Source organism: Coptis chinensis, chromosome 9, assembly GCF_015680905.1.
Source record: "Coptis chinensis isolate HL-2020 chromosome 9, ASM1568090v1, whole genome shotgun sequence".
Lineage (NCBI taxonomy): Eukaryota > Viridiplantae > Streptophyta > Magnoliopsida > Ranunculales > Ranunculaceae > Coptis > Coptis chinensis.
This window is the reverse complement of record NC_141464.1, coordinates 6,014,850-6,025,910: the sequence shown is the minus strand read 5'-3', so window position 1 is coordinate 6,025,910 and position 11,061 is coordinate 6,014,850. Positions and strand designations below refer to the sequence as shown.

Sequence of the window (11,061 nt, the reverse complement as noted above, 5' to 3'; positions counted from 1 at the left end):
CCTAATGACCAGCCATAGTAATGGTTCTACGGTTTCTACCAGTAACACCCAATGGGAGTTGTTGTGAACTATTTAACTGACCCCTTGAAACCGTAGGTTTGAATGTTTGATCATCACTATTTAAACAATGTTCTTTATGAATCCAAATGTGCTCTATTTAGATTTTTTATGTTCATTTTCTCCATCTAATTTAATTTGTGTATTAGTTGGATGACTTATGTTAGATTTGTAGGAACTCAGGAAATATGGAAACTTGGAAAATCAAGTGTTGTGCCGCGATTGTGTTGAAGGGCTAGAACCAAGCGTTCGATATTGCCTCCACAAAGTTGGTGACAAAAACATAAAAACCTCGGAGCTTTTAGATATTGGTAAAATGGACTGACCAGCACTGGACATATTTAAAGCCAAACTGGAGGTGAGATTGGTTGCTCATTGATGTTAAAAACAAGTGATGATGTGAAATCTATTATTTGCATTATTGTAGCGGTTTTTGTGATCTGAACTCTGAAGGTTATTGTCCTATGTGTGCTCAAAAAATTTCATATTGGTGGTCTCATATACAGGCTGTCATGGATGAGGCAAGATCCAGCAGGCTGCATCTATGACTGAATTCCGTTGGCTTGGTCATAGATTTCTATTTCTAATGACTCGAGTGGCCATTTTAAAAGGTATGCTCCCACATATCTATCCTATTCTTTTTTCTTTTATTGTTTTTGTATTAAATGGAAGTTCATAATTTTGGGTGGTTCATGAGTTCTCATTTTTGTCAAATCTTAGTGAAAAAAAGCCCGCATAGGAAAGGGAAAGAGACAACCCATGTAAAGAAGGGAAGTTATTGTTTTAGTGTAGCGCGCACATTTGCTGACATTTAAATAATTGAAACCATGAAAACTTGTCTCTATTGTCTTGGTCTAAATTTTGTCTCACTTGTCTTAGGTTAGATCTTATCCAACTTTACTGATTCAGATGCCTTAAATCATGACAAGTACCTTGTTTGAGGTATCTAGATTAAAAGTTATTTTTATCTAAAATAGGATTCATGGGGTCTAAATTTTATAGAAAAATGGACCCTTCCAATAGAGGTTTTTAACTCAAACAAAAAGTAACACAATGATTAGCTAGGCAATAAGAAAAAGTTTAACTTCTCCAAGTGGCAGTTATGACCATTGGTTTAAAGACTCAAGGAACTGCAACCATCTGCTTCCCATGACCAAGGCACATACTTGCTACTAAAAGACTGACCACACTTCCTCCTTATTGCTCTGTCATGTTAAATTGTCGAAATTTTGGTGCTGAAAACTTCTTCTTTCATCATTAATGTTTAACCCATCGATGTTTATATTGTAGTTTGGGTCTTTTCATCTTTCTTTTATCAACGGTAATTAACCCATCGAAAGGTAAGATTTTTATAAATTTAATTTTTAATATTCTTCTGTTAGATTACACATAATGGGGTTTTATTTTATTTGTTAAGTAATTCACACTCTCGGGTAACTTAGAAGCTTTAGACTAGCCTCACATCACACAACAAACACTTCGGCTTAAACAACTATTGAGGAGCTAGTTCTATGTTAAGTTCTTAAAAGGAACTTAAACAACTGTTGAGGAGCTAGTTCCATTGGTGTTCATAGTTTCAATCCTTATTTCACTCTCCCTTTACGACGTCATCCTGTCGTAGGGGGAAGAGTTGTAGAGTATGTGATTCTCCATGTTGTTCCTCATATTCTAACAGGGGCTTTACAAATATGCTGAAATTTTGAGTGAATGTGTCGAGGGTTCATAAATGTTATTGATATATCTGCAGAAGTTGTAGTAGTAGATGTGGGGGTAGTGTTAGAACATGATATTTGCTTCATTGGCCATGTGGCATGCCTTCATTGGTGTTGTTAAGGTTTTGAATTTGGAGGAAGTTGGTGCTTTTACTTTTAGTGGTGTTGAAGATATGCTCAATGCTCTTTGAACATTTTGGTGAGCTTTTTTTTTGTGTTCCTCTTTGTTTAGACTTTTGGGTTTGTTACAGTTTACATGTCAAATCTTGGTCAATGACTAAGTTGTGTGTCCTTGTTTTTTAGACCTTCATATTTCTAGGCTGATATGTAGCTAGTGGATACTGTTGAATGGATGTTGTGTCTGGCACAAATCACTATTAGAAGATGCTTCTCTTTACATGTATATTGATATTGCTCTTTTTACTACGTTAGAGATTTACTCTCTAATTTGGCGAAAAATGCGAATTCAAAGATTTCCTTACTCACGATCTTCGTGTTCATAAAGTTAAAGTAAGGATTTGAACCAACCTAAAGTCTAGGACAACTACAACTTGGTTTTTACTCTTAGGAAACTAGTGAGTAAGTTTAATACTAATACTAGGTTTCTTTCCTACACAAACATTAAGAAAAACATTAAGATTCAAAATAATGCAACTAAGACAAAATACAATTTACTAAAGAAAATGTAGAAAGCTAATCCTCCTCATGTGAAGATAACTTTTGTTGTTGATTTTAATAAATTCATTTTATTCTTCCTAGACTCATAGACAAGTCCTAATAGAAGAAAACTTGATCCCTAACATGTATGGCTCATCTCTAAGCTCATACATGTTAGCAAGTGGAACCAAGCAATGACTTATCTCTAAGCTCATCACTTTGATTCCTAAGAGCATCTTTAGCAGTGATATCAACCTAGCATCAAACACCAAATTCTCATCAACTTCAGGAGAACTACATGTTGATGAAAACACTAAAAAAACACCAAACCAAACACCAAATCGACCAATATTTGGTTCTAGGTTTGATGCTGTATCAAATCACTTACGCGGTTTGAGAAACACCGCGCGGTTTTGGCAAAACCGCGTGGGCTTGGGCTGCTAAATGGGCTTCTATGGCGCGGTTTTGCCAAAACCGCGTGGGCTTGGGCTTCAATAGGCGCGGTTTTGCCAAAACCGCGTGCGTTTTTTCTGAAAATTAGAACTGTGGTGCATAGAAGTTGAAAAATTATGAGTTGTGCATAGAAGTTAAGAAATTAACAATTGTGCAATTGAAGAAATTAATAATTGTAATTCAAAATCGAAAAAATTAAATAAATTAAAAACCTATTATTATGATTATGCAGTCCAAAATCTATGATTATGATATAATTATATAATATCCAAAATAATCCAAAACCTATCATATTACATCAAATTTATTTAGCTCTCTTCTTACGCCCCTTACCACTCGATCCCTCTCCTCTCTCTATTTGGACGTTCCGAAGCTGCTCCCCTAAGTTCCTAATCTGAGAATTATGATCTTCTCTGTCTGCACGGAGGTTAACTACTTCAGCCTGAAGTTCCTCATATCCCTGATGTTGTTGCGTGTACACTTGCTGCATATCCTCATACGCTTTCCGAGTCTCATCATACGCACGCTGGGATTGCTGATATGTCTGAGAATATGCCTCCTCTCTTTCTTGGCTATAATGATACAGGGCAATCCTCATCCCATCAAACATAAGAACCTTGTTCTCATATCTTTCTAGAACCTCAGCCTAAAAATCCAAGAAAATACAGTGTGAGTACATATTATATATATAATGAAGAAGATAAATAAAACAATTAAACTCACCATGGTATAATTGATCAATATCGGCTCTAACTTCGAGAAAACGAGCATGAGGCACCTCGAATGGAAATATAAGTAGGCTCCCCATTAGGTCCACACACGCAAACATCCGAGGATTACCGGCGGATTACCGTGAGCTGGATGATATGCATTCAGAGGTTGTGGGTTGTAAACAGGCTGTGGCGGATGAGGAATACGTAGCTCACGTCTCATCCCTTCCAGGCCCACAAACTCGAAGTTGCTAGCCCGACCAACAGAAGGCAACAACGGACCCATAGAGACACGATTCCACCATCTATAATACTGATCAGCAGTCTACTCAACAACAAAAGAAGATGCATCTGGCCAAGGACCACAACTAGCATGAACTTCATGAATATGAGTTCTACCCCATGAATTCGCATCACTAACATCTAGCATGGGAGCACATGGAACTCCATAACGTCCAGTCATCTACCTCCAACATCTGTCGCCATAGTACCAAACCTGACAGTCACGTGTGGCAAAAACAACTCTGTGATGTGACAACACACAAGCATGATGTACAACTGGATCGTCAAAGGTAGTAGACAAACGCCAAGGTCTCCACTCAATAGATGACAATCTAATATCAATTTGAGCATGAGCCATACAGATATTATTCCTAATCTGCCCTCTGTTACGAGTCAAGTGAGGCCCTGACCAACTAGCAAATCTAGGGCGAGTATCAGCAATCATGTCTATGTTAGGACAAAGACATCGAAAGTACTCATAAAACCAAATCTCTAAAAGTCCCGTGAATCCTGCAATCTGAGGACTTCTACTTTTGAATGTCTGTGAAGTTTTATCTAACGCCGATATCAATGTGGCATATCTTGAGCTACCTGGTCATAATCTCTCATATTATGCAAATCGGATACATAAGCATAATATCCCGTCGCATAGAATGACCATTGGGAAACAAAACATGCCCAATAAAACATAAAAAGCCCTAACATCTTGATCGGCACCCTCACTACCCGGTAGAGCGATCAAAGCTAACTCCGCTCGTGTATCGGGGATGCAAAAGGGGTTCCATATATGCAGATCTTAATATGAGATAGCTTAATCCCAGAAGAATCATAAGCATCCGCAACCCAAACGAGGAAAACTCATAAGCATACTATCCATATTCTCATAATTTGTATGAAAAGGTATCGGTTGGCCTATACCGATACTCAACCCGAAATCATAGTGAAGTCTAGTGGTGTGAACCCTAACTCCGCACAAGGGAAATGAAATGTATGAGTTCTACTCCACCATCTTTCTACTAAAGCTATGACCACTGCCCAATCAGCCTTCTCATAATCCGCATCAATCAAAATACCCAAAGGTGTATACAAAATACTATCTCTAATATGTACAAATTCATCCAAACTCCTAATAATCTTCCACCACTCTCTAACACCAAGTAAAGCCGATCTAACTCGGTAGTCAATAACATGCTGATATTATAAAAAAATAATAATAATGCGTATAAGATAAATAATTAATTGGTCCAACTCAACTAATTAATATTCAAAATATTTAATCAAAACTAATTAATTACCTGAGTATTAGCCACTTTCGACCGTGTTTTGTATCACGTGTAGAAGACACAACTTCCATATCAAGTGCTTCTCCAGGTGCAAATTGCCAATCGAAGTCGTTCATCTGATACTCCAGTACATAGGGATGTCTATCAGTCGGTCGCGACATCCTCGGGTTCTTCTCCCCCACCGTATTCTACTTCCTCAGGTTCTTCTCCCTCATCGCCAATGTCGTTTGTGTACTGCCAATCATCACCGTCGAAAGGTTCAAAAGGATCCATATCAAATTTTAAGAGTTTAGGTAGGTTTTTGTTTTTTTTTTACTAAGGAGAGGGTTTTATAATTGTGAGAAGAGGTGAAAGTGACTGAACCGCGCGGCTTTGGAGCTGTTTATATAGAAGTAGCACGCGGTTTTCTGAAAACCATGTGGGCTTGGGCCTATCAGTTGGGCTTTAATGGCGCAGTTTTGGCAAAATCGCGTGGGCTATATGGCGCGGTTTTGCCAAAACCGTGTAGTTGCTTGGTGTTTTTTTTTATGTTGCTCCTAAAGTTGCTTGGTGTTTTTGGTTTGGTGTTTTTTGTTCAAAATTTTGGTGTTTTTTTGGTTGCTCTCTTAAAGATGCTCTAACTAGACACTACACCAACTATCATTTTGGGATAGGATGTAGGTCTAGTTGTTCTTCCTAACCAACTTACCAAACCAACAACAAATATTTTCCCTCACATGAGTTGGATTAACTCCCCAAAAGGGAAGTTAGCTCATGATCCTTGGGATAAAGGATTACAAGTTAGAAGTACAAAAAGAGAAAGAGAAAAAGGAAGAAGAAGACTAACTATCTAAACTCACTTGCTTTCTATTTATTTTCTAGAAGAAAACCAAAGTTTCCTCCATTAAAACTATTATAAGCTTTTCTTACAAAACTAAAAACTAAATAATAAAAATGACTAAGGAACTAAAATAATACAAGGTAAGAAAAAGAAGTCAAGGGAGTAAATGGAGTGTCCCCCCATTGTTTTGTTTTCTTCTCCATTTGAGAGAAATCTCATTTCCTCCCACGTGAAAAATCAAACCACATTTACTTCATTTTTATCCACCACATTAAAACAAAATGACACCTTGTCTTTTTTTCACTATTAACACGTAATCTAATTAATTACATGCAAGGTGTCAACTTTGCACCAATAATTTGTCATTTTTGTCTTGACATGCTCCATGATTGATGACTCATCCAATCTTGCGGGCCCGCATAGTGGTCCTATGTGCAGTCCAGTGGTGGTCCGGTCTTTGGGCAATTTTACAACTTGGCAAATTGGCATATTTCACCCTCGAACTTGTCAAGTTTTACCACTTACCCCCCTAAAGTTCAGTTTAGGCAATTTTAACCCTGTACTTGTAAAACGTATCCACCTTCATATTTCCGGTACATTTCCGGCTTTTGAAGTGGCGTGGAATTATTATTTTTTATGACGTGGAATTTCTAATTTTGCCACGTGTCAAATTCTAATTTTGCCACGTCGAGAAAATATAATTCCAAGTCACTTTTCAAAAGCCGGAAATGAACTGGAAAAAATGGAGCTGGATACGTTTTACAAGTCCAGGGTTAAAATTGCCCTCGAAGTTCGGGGGTAAGTGGTAAAACTTGACAAGTTCGAGGGTGAAACTGCCTTTTTTGCCTTACAACTTTCTGCCTATCGTGAAATTCATCATACGATTGTCCGAAAGCTCACTTGTCACATTCGGAGTCCTAGTTCAAGAGGTAGGAGCTTCGGAAGTTTGATGCTTCTATGCGGATTTGGAAGAATTCATATATATGTCGTTCCCCGTGCTTTATCGCAGGTTTAAATAATATTTCCATGTTTACTGCAAATACCTGCAAAAGTATGAAAACATATTCATTTCATGATTATTAAACACATAATTAACCAAATTTATATGTCTCAATGGGGTTTCATAATACACTTTTGGGTGTTTATCATATATTATGCATCATTTCCATGTTGAGTCTGTATTTCTGTGTCATAGCAATGACAATTTATATTGACTAGTTTGTGGAAACTTGTACATTAATGGGAGATGGGCACTTTCCAAGTATGATGAATACCTCCCATTTGAGTTTACTAGTAATATTCTTGCCTCAATACTTAACCTACTAGTAGCTGTTAGTGAGCTAACTGTGTCTCATTTAAGTTGTTCATAAGCTCTTTGTTGTTCATTTTATTGCTTGACTGGGTTTCCCCATTTTAATTTGTTGTATGCATGCTACTTTTTTGTAGGTCAAATTGGTAATAAACTGTTGTTTTGAATATGAATTTTTCTAATGTATTAGGCATGTTGGTTTCTTAATGTCATAAGATGAATTGGTTTGTTCTTTTTTATGTTTAGTATTGTCATTATGGAAATCATATACTGATTTGCTTTACGACAAGGTAGCTAAAGGCACAAGGCCTGAGGGTCTAGTTCATCTATATTGTATTTTTTCAGGTATGATAACCATCTTCTTCTTTTAATTGACATTGCTTTTTTATTTATATTGGGTTTTGTTTAAAGTTTGGGATAATTCGTTGCTACTTTGCTACATATTCAATATGCATGAGTAAATTCATACTATGCCATATACCATGTGAATAGTTGGTCAGCACATTGTTTCTAATTTAGGCTACTTGAATTTGTTCATTGAGTTTGTGGATATTGTGGCTATCTAATCTTCATTCACTTTTGAAAATGGTTGGGCTAGTAGGTTTAGTTTGATATTACTTGTTTTAGTGAGTTGATTTTGTTTGTGATGTTTATTATAGGTTATGAACCTCATAGTCCATATGTCCAGCATAATGTTGTAGTCTTTTGAATTTGTTTGACTTAGCCTAGTTTGTGGATATTGTTTTGTGTCATCCTTCATACTGTGGGTTATTTTTGTTATGGGATTGGTAGATGTAAGAAGTCCGATAAGAAATTTTGTATAAGTCGATTTGGTTATTTGTTCAATCGTTAAAAAAATGATATATAATATTGTTCTCTGCTTGATTTTTTGTTGGTGGCAGGCAAGACATACATGCTTAGGATGTCTAATGTAGGCAGTGCATTGAGCTTAAACTTCATAATCAAGAACCATAAAACGGTGTTAGTGGAAACTGAAGGATCATACACTAGTCAGATCACACTGGATTCATTGGATGTGCATGTGGGTCTGTCTTATTCAGTTCTTGTCACAGCTGATCAGGATGATGCATGTTATTACATGGTAGCTACTCCTACACTAGCCAACATTTATGCAGTAATGCTTTATGGGGGTGGGACTACTACATTATGAAAACTTCAATGGTTTTGTTGCTGGATCCTTGCCAAGTGGACCTAACCCTTGTGATCAAGATTTTTTAGTCAATCAAGCGAAATCCATAACGTAAGTGCAGATTACATGCTTACATGCGTTGTCGTCATAATATTTTTACCATTATCATGATCTTGAAGATAACTTATGCCCAGAGGCTAAAAACTATAGTGTACACTGTATATGGTAAGAAAATCTCTACAATGTGATATGCAACACGTACTTCCAAACTGGTCCAACCGACAACCGAATAAAAGTCACTCTACTTGTATAAGAATTAGTTTGCTTTGTTAAAACTTGAACTCTGAGGGTGGAAATGTGGACTATGAGGTTATCAGACTTCCTTTTTGCAGCATGCTTCTTATGTCGATTACAAGGCATAATTTAGAAGAGCCAAATATTCTTGTGGCTTGAGGTGTTTATTGTTCTTTTTAAATTGTTTTTTATTTTACCCTTAGAATATAATTTGTGGTACAAAACAAATTTTGATTCACTTGAGAACGTAATTCGGAAGAACAATGTGCAAGCATAATGGATCTGTTGTGTTACAAGTATTAATTTATAAACTTAGGCAATTATTTTTTTCTATCCAAGTCCTTGACACATTTTCTTCACTGTGTAGGGCAAGAAATTTGAAGTTGATGAACTTTTCCCACTTGGTTGGCTTTAAGATGGTGGGAGGAGTTTTCTTTCTGCGGAAGAAAACTTAGTTCGTATTTGTAAGCACATGTATTATTTAATGGTTATGTTGTAATTTTACTCTAGTAGGAGTTTAAATACTTAGAAGTTTGGGAGTTATATTTTTTAAAAATTTGATAGTAGTGGAATAAATATTTTGTTTTTTAAATGTGTATTTTGTGCAATGAATATTAAGGTTTATGGATGAATAGAAGAATTTGGTTGATACATTGTGGAGTGAAGGTGCAGGTGCAGGTGCATGTTTAGGTGTTGTAACAGTGTAGGTGGTGTGTAGTCCAGGAAGTGTAATTTTTTTTAAAACAATAAATCATTAGTAATTGATACATAACCGTTAGAAACATTTGATTTATGGAGGATAAATTTTTTTGTAACCGTTACTAATACATTCTAATGGTTATGTATTTGTTACTGAAATTAATTTCAGTGACACTTTATAACCGTTAGTAAATTTTGTAACGGATAATAAATGTTACAAATATATGTTACTAATATTACTCACGCTTTTGTGTCAATGCAAGATAACCGTTACTAATATTTTTTGTAACGGATGTATATCCATTATAAATAAGTTGTTATGGTGTAGTGCTTGCACTTCAACTCAATCAAAGGGGCCACCAAGAGGCCCATTACGATCTACGAACAACGCACTACGAGCTACGAACTACGATCTACGCACTACGAACTTACAATCTATGCACCACGAGCTATGATTTGAGCACTACGACGTACAACCTACCACATCAACGCACAGCAAAGCTCTAAGCAACAAGCGACATCCAACCTACAAAAACAGAAAATTCAATTCGCAACAACCTCCATTTTCAACTAAGTAAGACATGCAGTCTCTTTTATTATCTTTCTTTACACCACTATTCTACAAACAGTAATATAAAGAAAGGGGGCTATGTCAGTACCCTCCACTCTCAACCACTCGTGGCAGACCACGTGTCCAGATTCCAATCACAGGTCGGCACCACGACCTACAAGCACTACACCCTAAGGAAATGTAACCGCTGCATGCTACAGTCAACAATAGCATTAATGAGAGACTTTACTCTGTAACGGTTTCCAGGTCTTTACTTCATAACAAACGCATCTAGAAAGGGAGGAGACAGCTTGATGCTTATAAAAGGGAAGCTCCATCTTCTCCATAGGGGGCCGGCTCAATCTTCAATCTCTAAGGAACTACGATTGGCTTGATTCGAGTCTAGCAAAAGACTCGATACGTTGGCAACTCTTCTCCAAAGGAAGAGTGCAGCCACTTCTCCATCAAACCCGATCTCAGGTTGAAGGTATAGTTCCATACCTAAACACTAATCAGGTAACCTTCGTAACCTTTTCTGTTACTTATGATATAAATTTGCTTTTATTTCATCTATTTGATTGCTTTCCCCACTTTGTTTCTTTTTATCATCTGTGCGAAGGTAGAAGAGTTTTTTGTTGGAGGGTATCCCCCAGTGTCGTATGCGCCTCCTTTGTTCGTTGATGTGGTCACTATAGAAGAATAGCCTCTCTTGTTGGTTTCCTTCCTTGGTCGTTTTTTGTAGTCCAGGACATCGTTTCACGAAATTTCTACAAACTCTGACACTGTTTATGTTTTCCTGATTGATATATGTGTATTAGGAATGTTGTGTAATAGACAAATTAAGTGAATCAGGTTACCTGAGGAACCAGTCTTGTTATGATAACTTATTATCTGTGCATTCTGAAATTTTGAAATTCTTATTATCGTTATGTGCATATCTCATCTTTCATCTAGAACTAGAAAGACATCAGGAGTATCGTGGATGGGATTTTTATGTAGGTTTTAATTGATGAACAGCTGTCTTGTATGAATTTCTTACTCTATGCAAGTATTCTCCAAAGTATTCTCTCATTTTGAAAGAAAAA

General features: G+C 36.7%; 1 protein-coding gene across 4 annotated transcripts; it reads left to right on the top strand.

Moving 5' to 3' along the window:
* Window positions 1-236: 236 nt before the first annotated feature.
* LOC147474569 (monocopper oxidase-like protein SKS1) lies at window positions 237-9,319 on the top strand. 4 transcript variants are annotated; one of them, XR_015208188.1, is made up of 5 exons: window positions 237-415; window positions 564-668; window positions 7,578-7,628; window positions 8,186-8,544; window positions 9,095-9,319. XR_015208188.1 is itself a non-coding variant. In XM_086583283.1 (5 exons), the coding sequence occupies exons 2-4, from the start codon at window positions 602-604 to the stop codon at window positions 8,452-8,454; spliced, it is 435 nt and encodes a 144-aa protein (XP_086439409.1). In that variant the 5' UTR covers window positions 237-415; window positions 564-601; the 3' UTR covers window positions 8,455-8,544; window positions 9,095-9,319. The 4 variants fall into 4 exon arrangements, 1 of the variants encoding a protein (XP_086439409.1); XR_015208189.1 differs by having other exon boundaries at window positions 7,574-7,628; XM_086583283.1 differs by having other exon boundaries at window positions 7,530-7,628.
* Window positions 9,320-11,061: the final 1,742 nt, after the last annotated feature.